The 24,225-nt window shown below is 39.1% G+C and overlaps 1 protein-coding gene across 1 annotated transcript; it reads left to right on the top strand.

Moving 5' to 3' along the window:
- The first annotated feature begins 63 nt into the window (after positions 1–63).
- Positions 64–16,626, top strand: IFT57 (intraflagellar transport 57). The gene is made up of 11 exons (XM_042866813.1): positions 64–326; positions 721–883; positions 1,732–1,850; positions 2,793–2,883; positions 6,701–6,769; positions 7,221–7,343; positions 11,521–11,592; positions 12,390–12,521; positions 13,525–13,587; positions 15,280–15,346; positions 16,390–16,626. Exons 1-11 carry the CDS (start codon positions 79–81, stop codon positions 16,566–16,568), a joined length of 1,326 nt encoding a protein of 441 aa, XP_042722747.1. The 5' UTR covers positions 64–78; the 3' UTR covers positions 16,569–16,626.
- Positions 16,627–24,225: the final 7,599 nt, after the last annotated feature.

Raw genomic sequence — 24,225 nt, forward strand, 5'->3', positions numbered from 1 at the left:
CAGATCCCGCTGTTTTCTCACTGCACGGTCACAGAGCAGCAACAACCCCGCCTTCCGCCGGCCCTGGGAGCTGATTCGATGGTGGCCTCATGCCGCCGCGCCTCCATTGAGGCGGTCGGTGATTGGCAGAGCCGGTTGCTTCGGCTACGGGCGGTGGCGTGGGGCTCCAAGATGGCGGAGCGGGATGACGATGGGACGGTGGTGGAGCGGGGCCCGGGTGCGGCTTACGCCGCTTTCGTGCTGATGGAGGAGCTGCTAGACAAGCTGAAGCTGCTGAGTTACGAGGAAGAGGCGCTGCGGCGCCACAACATGAGACCGCTCTCCAGGTGCCCCTCGAGCGCTCCCAGCGGGGCGGGACGGGCCGGCTGTGGGGACGTGCGGGCGCGTTTACGGGGACCAACTGCTGTCTGACTTAAGGGGCTGAATTCTCTTTAGGGCACGTCAGGTGTGGCAGCAGGCTACCTTACTCAACTCGGTTTGATCCCAAATAGGTGCAGTTTGTGTAGCTCGCGCAGTAGGTGGGAGTAAGTGGAAGAATTACTTCAGAAGCTCCTGGTCTGAGCTGTGCCAAGTGTAGGTACACCAACCTCTTGGTAGCTGGGGAATGTGGGGAAAGTCTGTTTAAGAGTGTTTTCCTAGCCTGTGCTGGCTTATAACGCTATAATTGCTTCAGGAGCTCAAAATACCACTGTTTACCATTTTTTTCCACGTCTTAAACAGGCACTATTTTGCACTGCCCACTAATCCTGGTGAGCAGTTCTTCGTGTTCTGCACTCTTGCGGCTTGGCTGATCGCTAAAGCAGGACATCACTTTGAACAGCCTCAAGAATATGATGACCCCAATGCAATAATATCAAAGATACTCTCGGAACTGCGATCATTTGTAAGTGCTGAATGTGCTGTTTTTTCAAGTGCATTTCAGACATAGATGTGACCTTCATAAATATCAGTAATAGCACATTTCCTGCCCTATTTGATTATCTTCTTAAGGGCTGGACAGATTTTTCCTATCTGCGTGTTTGTACAATGTTAATGAAGCCAAGTTATTAGAGATTTATACTGTCTGTACCTACTTGTTAGTTTTTTGACACTACAAAAATGGTCTTACGTTATTATATTTAGTTCTAATTAGTTTTGTTCCACAGTCTGTAAAATGGATTTAATCAAGATTACTTCTTATAGTGCTACAAATGCAGTTCATTTATAGTGGTGTAATTTACAAAGTTTGTTTTGGAAGTTTACACAATATGCACTTACTGTTCTGCTCCTGCCAAAGTCGAAAGTGGAACTAAGTGCAAAGGAAGTATTTTTAAATTGTGTTTATGTTTTGAGATTCTCTGGAGAGACATCTGTAATAAATAAGGCAGTGTTTGTTTTTTGTTTTTTGTTTTTTTTAAAGCATAGGTTTAATCTCAGTACCTGGGTTCCTCTGTAGCTCATCTTACCTTGCCAGGATCTCACTTCTGTTCTTAACCATATTTTAGCTTCTCATTCTTCTGTTTTCTTCTTTTTACCATGTTCTTTAGGATTTCTACACTGCATCTATTCCTTGAGTTGTTTTGTTTTCCATTCCTGTTTCCTGACTGGAGCTCTGTTAGAGAATAATTTGAATTAACATTGGTAAAATCTTTTGGCACCATGAACACTTGGGTTTTAGTTCAAAAAATCTGGTTACTGCCTTGAAATAAAATTGACTGAATGAGTAGCCATTAGTAAATCTTTTTGTTTTAGGGAAAGCCTGTGGATTTTCCTCCCTCAAAATTGAAGTCGGGTTACGGAGAGCAAGCCTGTTATGTTCTTGATTGTTTAGCTGAAGAAGCCTTGAAATACAGTGGCTTTAGCTGGAAAAGGTATAGTACACTTGGAAGAATCCTCACATATTTTTCAACAAATATAAATGGTAGTTATAAAGGGAGGTACACAAAATATCATATTGTTCAGAAAGGTTTTACTTAGTGTTTCATGACGTGCAAAATTCAGCTAGGCTTGAAGCAATGGAATAAGGTGATTCCTAATGTCATTTCATGCAGCTTAGTCTTTTACCAGCAAGAGTGAGTTTGGGCTATCGGTAGATTAAGTTAATTGATAAAGATTTGACTGACTGATAGCCTCTTTTTGGTCCCTTTCTTGTGAGTAACTGCTTGTTAACCTAACAGTTGATTTGAAATGTTCTTGTATGTCTGTTTAGGTCCCATCAATCAGTAGCTAAATCCAGCTCTTTGGCTGGAAGTACACACCATGTGTGATCCTGTTGCAAATAGAGTACTATAACTTGTGTCCTGAATCCAAAGGAAAACTTCACAGAAATCAGATGGCAAACAATTTCAAGTATATGACAATTTGTTGAAAAGTGCTTTTGATTTCATCCCCTCCTCTGTTGTGTTTTTAAATTGTATGGCAAGGTAATTTCTACCTTTGAAGTATGTTACTGATACCACTATTTAGTACACAAATTCCAAAATAAGCTAAAAATGAGTTTGTGGAGACTTGAAGTTTTAGAAGTTAGACCAAAGGAGAAAATGAATGAAAGCTTAATCCCCAGATGTCTTAGTGGTGTGAATACACCTTATTGCTTGGCCTGACTACTCTTCCTCACTTTTAAGACAGTCTAAGGTAACCAAAGACTTTCAAGGCTGAGCATAAGTTCATTTGTTTAAGTGTGTGAGACAACCACTGTCTGTTCGTATTCCACATTATTCATACTTCTTCTGTAATCTTCTGCTTACTTGGGAGCAGCTCACTGAAGTATTTCCTATTTATTTTTGTCAGTACTTCTTTTGAACTTATTTCAGGCCAGTGTACCCAACAGATGAGCTGGAAGAAGAAGAAATAACAGAAGATGATATGGAATTAACACTTAATAAACTGGAAGAGGATGTTGCAGTAGGTTTGGCTATCTGTTTTATATTATATTAGTATTAATCAGCAGTGAAGTAATTTTCACTTGCTGTCCATTTTCTTTGGTTTTAAGAATCTACCAGCAGTTCCATTACCCTTCTTTCCTGTGTCCCTTGTTTTTGCTGCATTGTTAGCTTCTCTGTGGGATAATTTCAGATAGAGTGGTTAACTCTTCAAGACAGAGCATTTGTTATTGTGTGGATTTATAACTAATATAAAGCGAAGCTGACTCAAACCATCTGTTAAAATTATGTGGAATTGTTTGTTTTCTACTGAAACAAGCTGTTGATGCTAAATGAAACCTGAAATAGCCCTTATTTACAGTATTGGCTAAAATTTGACCAGCTCTTTATTAATTGCTCACTATTGTTACTTACATCTCACTGCAAATAGGAAACAGTAACTTTGGCCTTAATCTTAAAATTAGTAAACAAAATAGATGGAGAAGAACTGAGTATTTATTTAAGACACTTCTGAAGATCTAAGTAAAAGTCACAGTGTTTCTTCTTTAGAGGCAGCTCATGGCTGTTCATCACTATGTATTGCTTGAATGGAATGTTAATCATCATCTGTTCTGACTGCAGAATAAGTCTCTTTATACTTTTTTTTTCAAAAAGATGGCAGTGCTTCAGGATCAACTCTTTTAACTATAATAATTACAATAATGCTGTCATGTCTATGAAACAGTCATTGAAATACTCCTGTAAATTCCAATATGCTTCTTGGACTTACTGGTGCATGGCAGAAATTGTTTCTTGCTGATTGACTTTCCCAGAGAATTATTTTTGTGAGAGTTGGAGTCTCCCTGTCTGTAAACTGTTGTTGTAATGTGATCACGAGTTCTTCATTTTCAGTCTTCTCAAAGCAAGTCTTTTTACTGCTGACTTAAAACTTTTCTGGAGAAGGAAGTTAGCTGAAGATGATCAAAGTGAAAATTACAAAAAGAAATTGGTTTTGCATCTGATTACTTCAAAATCTGACAGTTTTTTACAAAGTAAATGTAAACCAAAACCTGAGTATTGAAAAGTGTAAGTCTGGAAGTGCTTGTTTTCTTGGTCAGAAAGTTCATAGAATCATAGAATTGCAGGGGTTGGAAGGAACCTCTAGAGATCATTGAATCCAACCCCCTGCTAAAGCAGTTTCCTTGCAGCAGATTGCACATGTGGGCATCCATAAAGGTGTTGAATATCTCTGGAGGGGAGGACTCCATAACCTCTTTGGGCAGCCCCTGCCAGTGCTGTGTCACTGTTGGCAGTAAAGAACTTCCTTGTCTTAGTATGAAACTTCCTGTGCTCCAGTTTCTGCCTCTTGCCCATTGTTCTACTGCTCATCACAACTGAAAAGAGAGTCCACCACCATCAACCTGACTCTTGTGCTTTCTATATTTATAAATAAGGATGAGATCCCATCTCATTCTTCTGCAAGTTGAACGGTCCCAGAATCCTCAGCCTTTTCTCATAAGGAAGATCACCAGGTCCTTAATCATCTTTGTCACCCTCCGCTGGACCCTTCCTAGGATCTTCCTGTCTATTTTGAACTGGGGAGCCCAGTACTGGATGCAGTATTCCAGATGTGGCCTCACCAGGGCAGAGTAGAGGGAGAAGGATCATCTCCCTCGCCCTGCTGGGGATGCTCTTCTTAATATCAGGATACCATTGGCCTTCTTGGCCACAAGAGTGCACTGCTGGCTCATGACCAGCTTGTTGTGCACCTGGATGCCCAGGTCCTTTACTGCAGTCATCATCAAGTTCTTCTCCGCCCAGCTCTCTAGTCTGTCCAGGTCTTGTTGAATGGCAGCACAACCTTCTAGTGTCAGTCACTCTTCCCAGCTTTGTATCATCAGCAAACTTGCTGATTCTATCTTTTCATACAGGTCACTGATGAAGATGTTGAACAAGACCAGACTTGGCACTTTCCCTTAGGGATCACCACTAGTTACAGGCCTCCACTGTGCCACTGAACACAACCACGTGAGCTCTATTAATCAGCCAGTTCTCAGTCTACCCCACTGTCCACTCAGTTATCCTATGTTTTCTAAGCTTTGTTACAAAGCTGTTGTGGAATTCTATGTCACATGCCCTGCTGAGATCAACGTATACAGTATCCACAGCTCACCTCCTGTATACCCAGCTCGTCATGACATGGAAGGGTAACAGGTTGGTCAAGCATGATTTCTCCTTGGTGAATCCGCATTGACTGCTCCTGATTGCCTTCTCTGCCAATAGCTTGGAGGTAGCATGCAAAACAAGTTGTTCTGTCACCTTCACAGAGGCAGAGGTGAGGCTGACTAGCCTGTAGTTGCCAAGATCCTCCTTCTTGCCCTTTTTGAAGACTGGAGTGATTCAGTGTTCCACTGTTCAGGGACCTCTTGTGTTCTCCAAGACCTTTCAAAGTTTTGTGTGGGGAAAGCAATTTTGTGCAGTCTTAAGAACTAGAAATACTAGACAGAAATGCCACAACTTCCCCATGTTTGTGTCCACATTTTTTAAGTCCTTGTGAAAAATCAAAGGTCAGTTAGAATCAGAGTGCCAGTGTTGTTATAACAGGGCTCTGATTGTAGTCTCAATTTATATATGACAATATGAGACTGTAAGAGTTGAAGAGTTTGCTTCTCTTGTCATAGTTTTCTTAATTATTGTACTCTTTCCCCCATATTTTTATTAGCCAAGAAAAATTCCATCCTTTTATTCTTAATTTTTGTACGGTATGGAAGTACTGGGATGTGAGTATTAATGGTCTGGCTGCATTTTGAAGTCCAGCCAGAAAAATTCTTGATGAATTCTGAGAACAATTGGAGACATTCTGTGTTACATATTTGACAAGCCTAAGAAATGTCAGCTGTTGGCTGAGAGCTATAAATGTGAAAACAGTCAACTGTCTGCTCTTTTCTGTGTCTTACTGACTGTTTACATGGAGAAGTGGAGAGGAAACAGTTAACTAAAGCACAGTTTGTGCCCTTCAAAGAACTTCTGGATTGGGTCTTGGGTACTCCAGCCATTATTTTTACATCTAATGTGCTCTATTAGCTTTTCTACATTTCTTTGTTAGTAAAACCACCGAGCTAGGTTTATGCCAAGCAGATAACAACTCCTTGAAGCCTCTAATAGTTATACAAGGATTAATCGTATGTATACATGTTCCCAATCTTGTTGCAGACTATATGTTGATATATCCCAGATGTATTATCCATAATTGAATTTAGTAGTATTTCCAGTAATTAAGTACTATTGATGAGTTGGATTGTTCTTCTAAATTAGATTATTCTGAATAAAATTGATGAGGATGACTAAGAAAGCCTGGTTCTGTAAAACTTGAGGAATTTGGTGAACAAACTGTAGCCAGCCCAAGGAAGTCTTCTCTGTTTAGTGCCTTAGTTCTAATCATTAGTCTTTTTGTTGTTGTTAACAATGGTGTTGTGGTCAAACATAGTCAAAACCTGTCTAAGGTACAAGAATAAGCTTACAGGTTTTTACTAGGTGGATCTTGAAAGGTTCTACATTAAGGTGAGCATTATAGCAGCATTCATGATTTGTTTAGAAGGAATATGAATGCTGAAATTTGTCTTTGGTGGAAAAGATGAGGGCAGACTGAGAAGCCAACTACAGAACTGCATAAGCATGAAGTGCATGGATGATAAAATGATGGATGAAGTAAATGCAAGCTCTGTTATCCAAAATTTTTCATGTCTTGTTTTGTTCCATAATTTGGAACGTAGTGCATATTTGCTCCTGTGAAGAAAAGTTTTGAAGAAAGATTGTGTGAAATAAATATTCACTGATGTCTCTTTGCAACATTGCTTAAGGAAGAAGAGTCAGATAATGAAGAAAACTTCATTGACCTGAATGTTTTGAAGGCACAAACATACAGATCAGTAAGTTGAAGTTGCTACCTGTCATTCCTTGCTACCTGTCATTCCTGTCTTTAGAGATTTTTACTTCTTCAGCAGAAATTTATTTCTGTTGAAGTCCAAAAATACATATACAGTCTGTGCTTGAGAAAAACATGCCAGCTGGAACACATCAGCTTATTTTAAAAGAACACTGTATTTCTGGTTTCTAAATGGATATTGCTGCAAGATTGATATATTATAGTTCATCTTGATATACATTTCATTTTTTTGAATTCTAAATGTGCTGAAAAGATGTATTTCATTCCTAATATTTAAGAATTCAAAGAAAGACATTTAAAGATTCAGTTGTATCTGTAGTTCTAGTGGATATATGCATACTTCTGAATATGAATGCTGTGAGCCATTGTAACTTGACAGTTGTTGCTGAGTATAAAAATTATGTTTTGTATTAAAATTCGTGGGTTTCATGCAGGATGTGAAAGACTCCACAAAACAAGAAGAAATCTTGTTGTCCACAACAGATGCAGCAGAGTGGAATCTGGAAGTGGAACGTGTGCTTCCACAGCTGAAAGTTACAGTCAGGACTGACAATAAGGTTTGTGAGAGTGGATTTTCACATGCATGCATGGTGATTAAAGTGCACTTTGAATCAGCAGTGTTATTTTTCTATTTCCATTTTTTTCTTCTTTTGTTGTGCCAGGAATTAAACCATGTAAATCACAGGCTTTCCAATGCTATCTTCTCCGAACCTTTGTCACTTACTTTGAAGCTAGAAGCAATAATTTTCAATAGGGTGTTTTCCAGTGTTATGTAAGAACAGTGACTGCTTCTAGCTTTATTTCTGTGGAAACTTCTTAAATCATTAAACATTTCTGAAAAATTATGCCTTCAGTTTAGCAGCTATTAAAGCATTTCCTAGAAGAAAAGAAGCTTCTTACCTTGTAACTGTTTGATTTTTTTTTTCAACCACTTAAAAGGTTGATTTCAGAGAATTCATCTTGCTGAACTTTAGATTATGTAAAGTAGGTCTGTACCTCTGATCTAGTCATTACATTTCCTTGTGTTTAATGAAAATAAGTGCATTTTCAGTTTAATTTTATTAACCTATCCAGATAGCTACCTCAAGATGAAATTTATCATTTCTTAGAAATGTGTTTTTCTTACCGTAATCTATTCCAAGGAATCTAGAATGAGCAGCTCAGAAACACATGTCTGTTTTTGACACATCAGAGTCCAATACTAGAATGTATTCTTCACATTGCCACAAGCATTCTTTTTGCATAGCCCGCATAGATGAGTGCAGTATTGAACCTGTGTGTTGGTAGTGGCCCAGCTGGTTGAGGTGGTGGAGCAACCTACAGTGATGCAGAATTCAGTGGAGGATAATTATCTTGCCCAAAATAGACTAAACTCTCAACTCTGTGAAAATGCCCTGCCTGTCTGTACTGCATTCTTCTAAGTGAAGAATCTCCTGGTTTGAGTCACTGTGCTCTGGCTTGCTAAGGCAAGCTTGTTACAGATAACGTGGTGGTTGATTCTCAAAGGAAGAAATTAAAGCTTAATGAAGACATACATAGAAAATGAAAGCCACTGAGATTTGCTATCTTCCAAATTAACACACTGTTCCTTGATTTTAAGCAATGTGTCAAAATGAATATGAAAAGAGGATTCTTCTTTTTCTAGCTTGTGTACTTTAATGCTTTTAGAAATAACTTAAAAGAAGTTGGTGGAGGGTTTGGAGCACAAGTCTCATAGGAAATGGCTGAGGGAACTGGGATTGTTTTGTCTGGAGAAGAAGAGGCTCGGGGGAGATCGTATCGCTTTCTACAATTCTCTGAAAGGAGGTTATAGAGAGGTGGGGATCAGCCATTTCTCCCAGTTAGCTAGTGATGGGATGAGAGGTGATGGCCTTAAGTTGCAGCAGGGGAAGTTCAGATTGGATATTACGAGAAAATATTTCTCAAAAAGAGTAGTGGTGCATTGGAACAGGCTGGCCAGGGAAGCGGTGGAGTCACCTTCCCTGGAGTTGTTCAAGAAAAGGGTAAACATGGCATGTGGTTTGGTGGGCACGGTGGTGATGGGTTGATAGTTGGACTAGATGACATTCTGTAAGAAAAGCCTCGTATTGGTTATGTGAACTGTGCATGTATATTTGATACCAGGAGAGGTTAATGGTTTAATTGGCAACGTAGAAATGGAAACTTATTTTTAAGGTCCTAGGCAGGGGTGGGAGGTGTGTGTGTGGGGGGGGTATATATGTTGTAAGTCTGCAAAATTTGGCAAATTAATAGCAGTTGTCACCAGACCAGCAAAAAGATCTTGAGTTGCTGCAAACTTAAAACTCAACATGTAGTGTAAGCACATTTCTCTACTAGCTTTTGTTTTAATTCTGAAGAGAATAGTGGGCAGCAGCACAGTTCTAGACAGCAAGTGAAATCTCATAGGCTGAACAGCTGTTGGAGATGCTCAGCTGTGCTCATATGTGATAGAGACAGAGGCACCACTAGTGCTGTGGTAGTTATATGCATTTAAAGCCAGTGGAACTGCTTTTGATTGACTGATGGCATGTGTTTAAGCGTGCAGCTCTGCCAAGTCAGGATCCTTTTTGTTCCTGTCAAAAATGGTCACATCCTTCAGGAGCACGGAACCTGGAAATTTGTCTTGCTCAGGTGCTCTCCCTTGGACAAGCATACCGACCTGCACTGGCTTATATGTGGCCAGCCTCTCTATTCCCCAGGGAACCTCTTCCAGGGCCCCACCGCCCTCTGAGCAGACCCTGTCCCTAACCCCCAGCTGCCCCTCCCCTGACACAGCTCCGTATCATTCCCTCTGGCCCTGTTGCTGTCACACAGAGCAGACCTCAGCGCTGCTCCTTTATTCCCCTTGTGAGGGACTGCAGGTGCCATGAGGCTTCCTCTTCTGCTCTACACTGAACTAACTAAGAAATCTTAGCCTCTCATTTGCCTTGCCCCTCAGACCCTTCCCTTCTCTGATAGTTTGTTCTTATATTGTGGTGCTCAAAACTGTACATACTGCTTGAGATGAGGCTTAGGAGAGCTGTGCCTGATGCACCTCAGGATATAGTTGGCTCTTTGGGTTGCCATGGCACACAGTTGACTCAGATTCCACTTGCTGTAAGCCAGAACTTCCAGGCCCCATTCTGCGAACTGTTCTCCAGCCTCTCACCCCCCAGTCTGTACATATATATACCCAGGGCTGCCCTGTCCCAGGTCCAGAATCTGGCTCTTGCTCTTGTTAAACTTCATGTGGTTGGTGATTGCCCAGATCTCTGTGAGTATCTCTCTGCTAGGTCTCTGTGCCCTTGAGAAGTTCCCTCCCAATCTCCTTGTTTTGCACACTGCTTTAGCAGCTTGCAGAGTTGCACCAGCCTTGCTGCTAATGCCTGGGATTTACAGGTTTGCATTCTTATCAGTTGGAAGGTGAAGTTGTGTCCTCTTTGAAGTGTTGTCTGAAGTTTCTTGATAGCAGACTGGTTAGTGTGATTGATCATGTTTGCTTCTTTTCAGTATCTCTTACTGTTTTTCTGACAAGTTTGTGTCTCTGTGTTGTTTATTCCCTCCCCTTTTTCTTTTTCATCCCCTTTAGACGAGGTCCTCAATTGAATGATATTACTGAAGTAAATTTTCATGTGTTCTGCAAATCCATTAGTGTAACTGGCAAGATGTTTGTTACCTCTTTGTTACTAAAGAGGCTTGTGCCTCTTTGTTTTGCTTCCCCCTTTTCTTTATTGTCCTATTTGACAAGGTCCTTGATCAGGTAATCTTACTGAAGCAAACATTGTAGTCTTCCATACCTATACCTATACCCTTACAGTACCTACTTTACAAGGAAGTATCCTAGGGTTTGATTTCAGGTGATGGAGTTTTGTTAACATCAGTTTTCTTATCATGTAGACCAGAACAGTGCCAAGTGTTTAAAAACCTTGACAGTCTTTTTTTTCTTTTTTTCTTTTTTTTAAACATTTTCAGAAACACAATGCTGAAATAGAGATAATTCTGCAGTGCTTCTGCTTTGTTTTGAACTCACAGTTTGCAGCTGTGCTCTGGGTATGAGAGGCATAGAATGTCTGCATTGATAAGCATAAATTGTGATAAATGTTGAGAAATGGGAATTGATTTCTAAGTAACAGGTGCCTATCTGTCAAGTTGAAATAGCAGCTTTTTCTCATTCTCCATACCTAAATCCATGTGTGTTTCCTATGACAGAGCAGGTGCAAATAATTATGCCCATTCCAGTCTTGTCCCATTGTTGAAAACAAGCTCAGTTATTTCTGCCTATTTAATTTCTTTCTGTTTTTATGGTAACAGTTGGGGTTAAGTAGGAAGAAAAGATCTGATAGTCTGGAAGTGGTAGTTGTTAGGTAGTTGAAGCATGCTTGTTCTCTAAGAACAAGTGGAACTAGTGCATCTGTAGTCAATATTTTCAACATTTGTGCCTGTAGTAGTTTCTAGGAGAAACAGTCTCATGAAGATCAATCAGACTGTAAAAAATATAGCTACTGTGGTGTTAGTGAGGAGGTCAATGTTTGTTTATGGGTCTGAGTGTCACATCGGGACATTTAGGAGATCAATGAACTATGTCACGCTGTGCCAATGCATCTAGATATCAGGATGTCAGTGAAAGAATCATATATGCTAGTAGTAGTATGTATGAGAACTCACCCTGTTTTGCATACCAGTATTTGTTTAGTAACGAGAGAAACATAAAAGCTGTATTTACTTATCTTTTACTTCATGGCATCCTGTTTTTAGGATTGGAGGATCCATGTAGATCAAATGCATCAACATAAGGATGGAATTGAATCTTCTTTGAAAGAAACTAGGGTATGTATTATGTGCAGAATATTTCACTGGTCTGCTAGTACCTCTATTTTGTTTTTCATTTTATATGCCTCCGTTTTATTTCTTCATTTTAATTATAATAATGTAAAACTCAAAAGGGAGATGTGATAATGATGATTACAGGTAATGGCACTGGCAAAAGATCTTGCTCACAACAGAGTCGTATATGTTAACAAGGATGTAAATGTTCATTAATGTGTCATATCACTTTGCCCTCTGTTTTCAATATGTTATAAATACAGAGAGCAAAATGATATGACACAAACTGAAAATAACAGCTAATTAAAAAAAAAAAAAAAAAAAAAAGTTCTCAAATACTCTTGCTAGAATAATTTACCAGCATTGACATTTGTAATTATTTGGGGAAGGATACTGAGAGAGTGGTGAAGTGCTGGAAAAGGCTGCTGAGAGGTTGTGGATGCCCTGTCCCTGGAGATGTGTAAGGCCAGGTGAGGTGGAGTACTGGGTAGTCTGATCTAATATTTGATGTAGTGGTTGGCAACCCTGCCTGTGGCAGAGGGCTGCAGCTTTATGATCCTTGGGGTTCCTTCCAACCCAAGCCATTCTGTGATTGAAGGAATTGGTAGAATTTGAAATACGTGTTGTGGCGCTGGGAAAAAAGACATTAAGACCATTTATTCACTGGTCAGACACAACATTTCTGTACTATTTTTCGCTATTACTTGTAGCATTCCGTATCCTTTCTTAATTACAGGACCATTTTAATACTCTTTGGGTAATGTCTGTATGCTGTCAACCCACACAATATGATTTTTTAGGGCTACCTTGACAAATTCCATAATGAAATCAGCCGAACGTTGGAAAAGATCAATAGCAGGGAAAAGTACATCAACAATCAGTTGGAGCATTTGATTCAAGAATACCGTTCAGCACAAGCCTTGCTGAGTGAGGTAATGCACTGATCTGTTGCTTCCTTGTCTAATATTAACGTGAGGGTAAAGACAAAGAATCAGAGGAGTTGTCTGTGAATTCTTCTTTTGGATATAAAGCATGGGAAATGCTGATTGGCTGTCAAATTATATAGTTTTTAAGCTAAATTAGCAATTTTTATTCAAGTATTCTACAAGGGAAATTAAATGTTTTCTTGCCTGAATATTATGTAAATCGGCTGCCACAATCTTGAGCAGCTAGTAAATTGCTGGTTCTGCTTTCCCTATGAAGTTCACACATCTGTGATGAGTGAAAAAGCTACAGCTTCAGTTCAGCATTCATCTCTTACGTTGATTACTCATGCTAACTTGCACAAAGCTCTCTGATTACTTGTTTACTTCATTTATTTTTTATGCCAATAGGCTAATGCTTGAGAATCTTTTTGATTCTTTAGTTAGCGGGCCTGTGTAAGCTACCAGTTGGTTAGCTCTCCTATTTGAGGGCTTGACTATAAAATCAGACTAGCAGGGTTTGACCTCTGTGCTTTCTGCTTGTCTTGCTGTTAAACGTCAAGACAGTAACTTACTAAATAGAAAGAAGCCTTCTGGGTTTCGGGATTCAATTCAGTCTGCATTCTGGCAAACTTTCTCTATGCAAGTTTTCTCATGTAAGTCTACCAGGAAACCTGCTTCTTACTCTTACGCATTAGGGCTGCCACTTACAACTTCTAAAACTGCTTTCCTGTTTTGAATGACGGTCACTGCATAGGCTGATGTCTTCAAGTCTTTCCTTGTATTTGTAGTGCTGTAAATGTCATTGTGATTTCATGGGAGAGTTTCTAGAACTGGGACATGTAAAAGCAAATTTTGGTGTTCTCTCTGAAAAATTCACATTATTAATTATTAAAGATTAATTGTTGTTAATGATTCTGCTGTTCGAATTTTAGAAACCCACTTTATTAAGTAGATACTGAAGAGTCTGGGATACAAGCATCTCTTCAGTGAAAAATGTGTTTCTTTGCAGGCTAAGGAGAAGTATCAGGAGGGAAGTGGAGGAGTAACTGAAAGGATTAGAGTCCTTTCTGAGGTAAAACACATCTTCACATTATTTTTTGCCTTCCTTGAATAAATCATTGGAGAATTGACATCTAGCATTCCCAGATTTATGAACTGAGCTCTTCCTGATATGTTGTGTTAAAATTTATTATGTTCTTTCAGTGAGAGCAGATTAACCTGGCCCCTAAATTTTAAACTGAGGTTGCTATTGCTTTTTAATTTCTGAATTTGGACAAACTATTATGAGCTCTAAATTTCACCAGTTTGTGAAGCAGTGAAAATATTCTGCATTTCATAACTTTTCTCCTAGAATTATTGAAGATTAATGTACTCATGTCCATAAATTCTTCGGAATTCTAATACCAATCAAATTATATTAATACCTAAAACTGTTTAATCAATGGTTTGACAAATTTAAGAAAAAACTCCTAATTGCCTTAACAGGTGGACTGTTTCAATCTGTTTTCACTTAGATTTACTGCTAGATTTCCAAATATTTCTACACTTTGTGCAGTTCAGATTTTTTTTTTAAATGATTCTCTTATTTGACTCTTTAGTCAAATATTGCATTTACTGTGCACTTACTGCACTTTATTAGATGCTAAAGGATCTGGAATGGTAACGTAAAATAGATCACACCATAAGAATATGATGGAAAATGTACAGTAGACTTGAGATTTTTTTTTAATGTAATAATAGTCACAGAAGTTTAACAAGGGTTTTTTAGCAAGGAATTCTTAGTATGGCATTTGTACTATTAGCCCTTCTTTCTGTTTGATTCTCAAGGAAGTTGACTTCAGATTTACTTGCATGATCTTTTTTACCTTAATTAAAAAAAAAAAAGTTGATTATTAAAGAAATATGTTACGAGTTGGTGGCCTTTGAAGTATATTGATGCAGCAGTACATATCTGACCTAAACTAGGCTCATTGGATATCACTCCTGACCTGCTTTCTAATCTAGAAAGGATTAAAATTTAATTTCATGGAATCAAATCTCAGCCTTCTTGGCAATATAAGTACCACTGCAGGTATGCAATAAAAGTGCAGCCATGTTTTTTTGTTGTTGCTGTTTAATGGAAGGGCTTACTGAAGCCTTAATGAAAGGCCATTTTTATAATGGCCTTTTTTATACAGACAAAAAACAATAAGTTGTTATCTACATTCTGCCTTGGAATATAGTTGCTTTGTCATCAACAAAGGCGGACTGGTCGATAGTCAGTGTTGAAATGTATTTTTATTCTTCACACATGGATTCACACGTGCCAGTGCCAGTAGGCTTGCCTGCTGCACCATCATTTGCTGCAGTGCTATTTCTCTTTTTTATTTTTTTGTCACCTGCCAAAGTCCTGCCACTTTTAGAAGGGGATTTTTAATGGTCATTTGGTAAATCTTGGTCTGTGAGGATAATGGTTCTTTTCTCCCATCCACTCTGCAGCAATGTTTGCACTTTGTTTTTATTGGTTATGGATCCTCAGTAACGTTTCTGTTTGGCTGATGTTCTGCCATAGGATTTATAACATCTATGTTTCAAAAGGCTAATGAAAATTTTCCTAATGTTTTTATTTTTATTTTTTTTTCCCCAAACAATCAGAAAAATTCCTCTTTTTACAACAAGACAGACGCTTTTTTTCAACTGACATGTTTATTCAGGAGGGAGTTTTAGATTTCTTTTTAACTTTTTATTCATCCGGTTTAATGAATAAAAAATTCTCTAATTAAAGATTACAGAAGTTTTAGAGAAAGTGAAGCAGGAAACAGAAGAGAAAGGAAGCAGTATGACTGATGGCAGTAAGTATGGTTTTGCCTCAAACTATCCACCCAATTTCTCAGTGACAGATGCATCATTGGTACTGTGTGGAAAATATAACCAGAAATGAGTGACAAGTCTAAAATATCCATATTAAGATTTTAAAAGATGTCTAAGAAAATTAGGCATCTTACCCTCTTCAAAAATGTTATGCAAGTCTGTAGAAGGTTCAAATTATTTTACTCTCAAATCACTACTGAGAGTAAGTGTTGGAGTTCCCTCACTAATGCTAGTGGAAATGGGTGAGAAAATTAATTTTGGTGCTGAAGTCTGAATTTTTTAATATCTAAAACTATGTACTGAGAATTTGGTGTAATTTTTCCTGATAAAGTCATTCTTTGGCAGACGTTAGAAGTACTAATGCAGAAGTGAGTAGAAGTGAATAACAAGGCGAAATGTGCAAGCTGTATCTGTATTTTATTGTAACCACTATGGCTAACTGACTTAAGTGATTGTGTTACTGTGTGTAAAGAAATTTTGTTCAGTGTTCTTGAGTGAAGGAGCTACTCAACTACCTCTCAGCACCTTAACTGTACTATGACATGGTCAAGGATCAGGATAAGCTCTAGAGCCCAGAATTATAAGGAGCTGTGTGATGTGTCAGCAGCATCTATAAAGTGATATTAGTGGGAAGTGATGGGTTACAAATAAAGTATGGAGCACAAAACCTTTCAGTAGATTTTCACAGGTAAAATAGCCTCCTGCTGAGGGTGTCTTCAGTTCCCTACAAAACCCCAAGTCAGATGTGAGGGTGAGGCTTTTAGCTGAGCAAAACACGTCACTGGTAAACCAAGCTTAATGATTATGCACATCTTTATGCAGATCTCAGCTGTTGAGAAGACCGTAAAATTGTGTCTGCCATTTCTATCTTTAAAGCATAATGTATCAGTTCAATCATGACTTTAAAGTAGAACATGCTTTTGTTCAATCACTTTTTCGATTTTAAGGAGTGAATTGTAGAATGTAATGCTTCTGTGTTAAATCACCTGACACCAAGTTGCACTATTTATCTTTTCTCGGACAGCTCCTTTGGTGAGGATTAAACAGGCCTTAACAAAACTGAAGCAAGAAACCATTCAGATGGACATCCAAATTGGTGTAATGGAACACACGTTGCTCCAGTCAAAGCTTAAAGAGAAATCCAATATGACCAGAGATATGAATGCAGCAATGATACCAGAAGATACAATAGGTGCCTACTGAAATTGTTTGGAGCTGACTTGGTTTGCCCAAAATAAAGTTTTCTACTGTTTGCTTTTTTGGTAGTGTGGTGGTTTTCTTTTTGTTTGGAGAGAGTGATGGCTTTTGTGGGGTTTTTTTTGTTTTTTGGGTTTTTTTTTGCTTTTTTTTTTTTTTTGCTTTGGTGCTAACAGGATGCTTGTCATTCACTTTTAAAAAGAGTAGCATGCACTCTTTGGACTCAGAATGGAGCCATGTTTAGATTTGGGCTATAAGGATTTGCTGCAGATCCCTTCAAAATATATTAATGAGTTATTATTACTGCACGTGTCTCTCTGTTTCACTGGAGAATGAAAAGCTATAAAACATAATTGACAGCCTGTAATCTTTGATATTCTACAGTGCTGAAAGAGAAATGCTTGCGAAGGACTTAAAAAGAATTACTGCCATTTACTTGCTTTTAGTAGAAAGCATTTAATTTTTGACATTGAAGTGAAGATCAGCGTCAAGTAGTGTCTACTGTATCTGACATTCACACGGAGCGTGGATTGTGTTCCCAGCCCTGCACGACTTTGGTCTAGTAGCTTTTTTCTTTAGCTCTTTGGTGGGTGGATACATAGTATTTCATTCAAGAGCTGCTCTGGTGTTATTCCTCTGAAATTCTGACTATAATTAATCACAATTAGAACAAAGCAGGATGTGTTCTGCATAGGTGAGTAGCTGGATGTGTGTTTCTAGGTTGTTTTGAAACAAATGAACCAAGATTATTTTTTTCCTATATTTTCAGTAAGGATTACAATTTATTCTGTGACCTTGATGTTCAGATGACGCAGTAACTTCACTCCTCTCTTTCTGTAAACTTGCTGATAAAACCGTGATTAACAGAACTGCAAAGAAATATTTAGTCAGTAAAGGTGGGAAGGAGGGCAGCAGCAGTGAGTTAACATTGCCATAATTTCAGCATGCTCCTAGATCAGCCTACACAACTTTGTCAATAAACAACTATAGAAAACAGCCCCTTTTTTTTTGTTTTGTTTTGTTTTTGTTTTTTTTTGTTTTTGTTTTGTGGGGTGGGTGTAAGGAAGTCCTCTAGGCAGACTGTTATGGGTGGTTTTTGTAGTTATTTTTATGTTTACATTTCTTTTAAACAAAACAAAACAAGTGGTGATGCACTTTGAAAACAGGTTGCCCAAGGAGGCTGTGGATGCCCCATCCCTGGAGGCATTCAAGGCCAGGCTGGATGTGGCTCTGGGCAGCCTGGTCTGCTGGTTGGCGACCCTGCACACAGCAGGGGGGTTGAAACCAGATGATCACTGTGGTCCTTTTCAACCCAAGCCATTCTGTGGTTCTATGATATGTATATCCTTTTGATTGCCATCGTTCATAAGCCATGGACAAAATTGGTACGATTCCTGTAATGTTAAATTATTCTCCTAACTTCTTTAGGTGATTCCATTCATTTTACAATCCAGTTCTCTCACTTAGAGGAAGCTCATCAGGTGAGCAGTATTTAACAAAACAGATAAGCTGTTTTGTATGTGAAAGTTGAGATACTAGATACAGTCAATAAGATAACCCAGTTTCATGACTTCATTGTGCTTCAGCACTTCGTTTGTCAAAAAGAATAAGATTTAAAACCATCAGGTTTTAATAGGTGAAAAGCTGCATCGTAAATGCTGAATATTATAATTTACCTGCACAAGCAACTGTTGAAAATCCCTATGAATCACACTGGAAATCAGTTTCCAACTTCTTTTGCTGCCTACCTATATCCTCCCACACTCAGTTTAAATTAGGAAAGTATTATTCATGTTCACGTTGTTAGGTGGTGTTGTTACTGTGTATCTACTTCAGCAGTGGGTTTACTTAAGATAAAACAACCCTCTTCTGTATTGCCTGCAAAGTACGTTGATGTTTTTGAATTGAAAATATTGTGCTGTTTATGTAAATACTTTCCCCCAAAAAACCTCCTGCTTCATGCTAACACAACAAAATTAATAAAAGAGCACTTCCCTTACCCTTATGTGAATGAACCTCTTTCAGTATTGGAAGTGAATCTATTGAGGGATGAGTCAGACAAGCACAGCCAGAAAAACTGATGTGGTATAAAAATCTGCAGAAGCTATCCTTCTTTATGCCTAAGTAATTCTAAAATAATGTGCTAATTGTGTGCAGTTAGTCTACGTTATTTTAAATGGTCCTCCTTGAAATAGCATTAATCTAAGCAGGACAGCTACGTTGTCTCAAAGGTCATATGTTGCCCTTAATTGTCATCTGACAGAATGCTGTTTGCTCATTTAAATTGCTAAAAAGCAATTTGCTAATCCAGGAAGTAGCCACACCACCTTCCTTAAAAGCAGAAAGCAAAAGTCTCTGTCACAGGCAGCTGTTCTACAAAGGCATTTGTCTGTGTGATTATTCATCTGCTGGATCAGTTCAAGAAGCAGAAATCTTACTAAATCACTTGAGTCATGCTATTTCATACATTGCTCGTATCTAATGCTGTGTCAGAACTGAAGGCCAATAAAATGAATGTGTCCTTGAGACAGCAGGATACACATGAATCTGCACTGTGCTTCGTCTGAAGAATTCTGGGGGCAGAAGCACTACTCATAGGAATGAACTTTTATATAGAGCTCTCCTTTTCTAAGGCCATGTACTGTTTTCAATCCTCTGAAATGCAACCAGCATGGAAGCACCATGTCACTGTTACATGACATCTAGAAGTCAGACAGATTGTAAGTAGTGCAGATGGAGGAGGAACAAGGAGTTTGATTTGATGCATCTGGTGAGAGGAACTGTGGTTTTTGTCCTTGCCATGAGGACTGCAGTAGTTCAGTCTTACATATGGCTCATGCAAGAGCTGAGACTTGGCTCTTAGAAGTGTGTGACTGAGGAGAGCTCATCTGGATCCAGCTTACTCTCCTGCACTTACTCCCCAAAGCTCCAGGAGAATTAGCAGTGTTTTACTTCTTAGGCTCTCTGTGGTATGAAATCCTGCTGAACTCACCATAGGGCGAGTTATATCCTGTGCTGTCTTATTGCTAGGCTAGAATGCAAGGCATGTAAGAGCCCTTCTAGGAACTAGAGTAGCCTTGGTGATTGTTACCATATTAAATGTGTTGTTTATGGTGCATTGGGTATGTTTAAAAGTTGTGCCTTACTTACTGAAGCAAGAAGGTAATGCATGTATTTTTCCAGTTCCCTTACCTTCTGATGTGATTTGCTGAGAAGTATGTGCTGTGCTGGTGAAAGAATTCAAAGGAAGGGCTGGAATTTTTGTCTAACCCCATTCTCACATAGAGAACGAACCTCCTGTGGAGTTAGTGACTTAACATTGACATTGCAAGAGTTTAATAGCGGCTATTCAATCCTATGCCAAGAATTCAGTAATGAGACATGAGGTAGTTCTTCGAACTTGTATCAATGCGAGCTGTGCAGGAAAGGTGTCGTTCACATGAATTTGAGAAACAACTTCCTTTTACAAACATCTCCCTGATCTGATTAAAGTATCACCACTTCCTTCTGCTGACGTTAAAAGTCTTCGCTCTACATGAGATAGAGGGGCCTCTGGGAAAAATCCTTGAACAGGGAAGAAAATGTCCACCTACTATTAAACATTGCCACACATTTTCAGTGTAGCTCTGCTGCACGCTGACATACAATGAAGAACTGTCACTAATTGTGTTACAGTAAGAGCAATTAAGTAGTCTCTGCATGACCTATAAACAGGACGAGGCATAAATAAGGAGCCTGTGTGCGAACATTTCCAGTTTCAGAGCTCTTTGAATTATGCATCCAAATTTTGCAGCCTGGGCTTCTCTCCAAACTTGACAAATGTTAATTAAAAGAAAAGAAATTAGTATGGTGCTGTTTCTTTTCATGCTGACTCTCCTCCCTCTCGCTGAATGTCAGTGCTGCAGTGTGCCTCCACAGTGCAGCTGCACGTGTGTGTGCGCATGCGGTGTGCATCCTCCCACTTGTCGTTCCCCAAAACGAGCAGTAGACTTTGACAGCATGAAAACAAGACTGTGGATACCCTGCCCATACCTGCTGACTCATTAAAGTTTTTCCAAATGGATGAGTGTTCTCTGGCACTGGCTTGAATTAAAATGTGAAATAAAAAAAAAAAAAAAATCCTGCCCTATGACATCAGTGCCTGTGAGACTGAGTAAACGGGCAACGAGTGCCAGCTTTTCAATATGAATGCTCCTCATAGGTGGGGGATTTCCACAAGAGGCTGTGAGGTTGCAAAAGATATTTTTTTTGTCTGCTGCTTCCTCGCCTCAGTGCATTTCTCTCCTCTCTTATGCAAACACCATTACTATGGTTACTTTGTTAATACTAGTTAATGCCAGATCCTGGTGTTGCTGGAAATGTCTGACTTTCACATACCTAGTAACAGCGCTGCCCTTCCGGAGACAATTCTTGGGGAACACAGAGCTGAGCAGGTTTGAAGCTTCTCACTGAGATCAATTGAGAACAGTGTGAGTAATGCTAGCCTTTCACTGCCTGGCTATAGTTTTACTCCATTCTTTTCCACTCCTGGTCTGAGGTAAATAGGAGTGAGTGGTTGTACTTCCATACTCCTTTCAAGACATGAGATATGCTTGTTATTCATGCATCTTGTCTGTCTGCTGCAAAAATTGAGAAAGGTGGTCGGAAGTGCAAAAGAAGTTTTAACACTATTTCTCTTATGACTCAGTAACTGTAGTCATTCATTTAAAATGTTTTTCTGCTTTCATGGCTTTCAAAAGATGACAATAGTTCAAACTGCACTTTAGCGTTATTCAGTAGTTACAGGAAGAATTGTAGATTGTAGGCCTCCTGTGGACCAACACTTTCCTATTTCTGCTCTAATTTTGGCCTGAAGTTGGTCAACCCGTCCTGGGAAGGGGTTTCTGGCAAGGTTTCTGAGAGTTCCATCAGCCCATTAGCCTTTTACCTCCTTTGAAAGAAACCATTTGCAAAGAACAAAAAGCATTAGTCAGAGGAAAGGATAGGCTGATTGGGACATTTTGCAGGAAACTAGTTCCAAAAAAAAACAATGCAGAAGGTCTGGAGAGGTTTTATAGCATCTGTTGGTCATCATTTCCTTTGTTAGGTACACAAGTATGATCACAAGGGTAATTTCTGTCGAGTTTAGCAAATGCTATCAAGCAACAGGAAAAACAGTGCTAACTGCTGTGTCATTCACTAATTCTATACTAGTTTGCCCATTAGCTATTTCATTTCAGCTTTCTGTGGAATGTCCGTTATACGTGCTCAAGTAAAACATGCCTGCAGTTTATCATTATCTTAAGCTGTACCACATTGGCAGTAAAAAACAAAAACTATTGATTTGAAATGACTTTGTACTTAGGGCAGGAAGATGGGCCATAGGTTTATTAGGTCTGGGGAGTTTTATTGTTAGAAGTACTCCACTACTCTACATTTCTGCTTTACTGAGAATGTACTTAACGCTAAGTATGGGCTTATAAAATTTTGACTGAACAACAGCATTGCAGATAACTGTGCTAGAAAAGACACACAATTGAAAATCAATTAGATTTCCTCTCAGTTGATATACAGATAACAAGTTCAAACTAATAGAATGAACAAATTTTACTTGAGAAGCTCTTCTGTATTATTGCAGCTTATGTATAGAAAATATACTTTGACTTAGTACACTCCCTTTATTTCTTGTAGTTGATCCTTGATCTCTCATGCCCCTTAGCACATAGCTTTCTTGTCTAGATAATGATTCCCTTCAAATACTTAAATATTTAGCACTTTATAGTGAGAAAATCTTCTGCCAGCCTTTAGAGTCTTCCCTCATAATAGGCATGAACCAAACACATGGTGGACATAAAACAATTTCCCATTAACCTCAGTGTAAGACAGCAGGGCAGGACCAGGTTCTACCCTGTACTTAGCAACCAAGAACTTTCTTACTTAAGTTACACTTTTCCAGTTCCACTGAAGTTGTGTAGTTCTAGTGTTTGTTCTGCATTTAAATAGTGCTATGGAAGGGAGTGGCTTTAAACACTCTTTTGCATAGTTTTGCTGAGAAATCTTTGCTGAGAAATGTTTCCAATGTAACTGAAACTTTTGCAACCTTAGCGGTTTGTCCCAAGTTTTGACAGCCACGCCTTATGTGGTTGCAAAGGGAAGTCTGACATGACCTAAAAGTAACTGAGGCCGTTAACCTGTCTGAGCTTCTGATAACCTGGAGGGAAACTAACTGATATATCTCTTTAAGGGTGTCATGTATAAGCAGCTACTGCTGGGAGACCTGCTGACATCATTTCAGTGTGGGTGTTGAGATTGGAAGCAGGACCCATCTTTCCTGTCATATCTACCTTTGCTTCTCCACAAAGACAGCTACACACAGAAGGAAGGTGAGCACCACAGTGCTTGATGTCCTTTGACTAAAAGCAGCTCATCAGTTTTCAGTGCCTCATGAATTGCTCTAACAAGCGGATGATGAAGCCAGGTAGTAACTTCTGTGCCCAGAATGAATAAAACAAAAAGGAGAGAATAAAAAAAACCACAGGCTACTGAAATTCAAATCATCTAGCAGACTTATCTCTTGACTTGTTCTTGGGGCCAGGCTACTAAATCTTCTGAGTCAGGATTACTTATCCTTTGTCACCTGCTTTATTTTCGGGTCTTTACTGCCTCTCTCTTTGTACTCTGTGACCTTTGTATTAAAAGAAATCAAAACTCTGGATGGATCTGCTTGTTTCTTTGTCTGGAGGACAACACACTAAGCTGTGTTGTGGCTTGAACAACCTGCAGAGAAGCTTGATTCTTACCTGCATCTTAAAATGCTGTAAGAATATGTAGTGCCTCAGAGCAGCTTAACTAGACCTGTAACAAGCATAAGTTTTGGCTAGGAGGAGGGAACATTTTGTTTGTGAAAAACAATGTTTTGTCCAGACATGCAAGAAGAAATGGGAGGAGATAAGGCCCTATAGTGAAGCCTTTAGAAAGATTTGATAACCCCAGGCTTTTATCCTATGGCCCTACAGCTGAAGGAGTCTCTCTGAACATCTGAACTTGCTATCTGTGATTTTAGCAGTGACCCCAGTGCGAAACTTGAAGAACGTAGCAATGAAGAGAACCTGTAGCATACAGAAAGGTCACTTGGGGCACATCAACAGAATGAGTCTGAAAAGAAACATGGCATATGTGTTTTAGTTATTTGAAATTCTGAATACCAGTGTAACAGAGTGACTTATGAGGGACCTTCTGACAAGCAGAAGGTAGAACTTTGCTATAACAGTAAAAGCACAACATAAGGTCATAATAAAGGTCTATGCAGTTATTTTACTATACTCTATTTTATATTTCATTCCATGATACCTCCTTTTCACTGTCTTAAGCATGCTCGCTCCATTATATAGATTTTGATCTTTAAGCCACACATTGGTAAAGTATCCTATCTTGTACTTCTGTGATCGATTATGCTTTACTCTGTGCAATAATTGTTTACAACACACCAGTCTTCTACTGGTTGAAAACACATTTATTACAGACAATGGTGCCAGTGCTTATCAGTTCTTATTGGCTATTTGAGAACAAAAGCCAGACAAGAAGGCTTCTGTTTTCAGTGGCTGGTCAGGATAGTACTGGAAGTCACTTCTTGGTGCTTTTCACCCTTTGCTGGAATACAGCTGTCAGTGCTCAGGGTCCCCTT

Source organism: Lagopus leucura, unplaced genomic scaffold (genome assembly GCF_019238085.1).
Source record: "Lagopus leucura isolate 7727_CA_CO unplaced genomic scaffold, USGS_WTPT01 Super-Scaffold_100001, whole genome shotgun sequence".
Taxonomy (NCBI): Eukaryota; Metazoa; Chordata; class Aves; order Galliformes; family Phasianidae; genus Lagopus; species Lagopus leucura.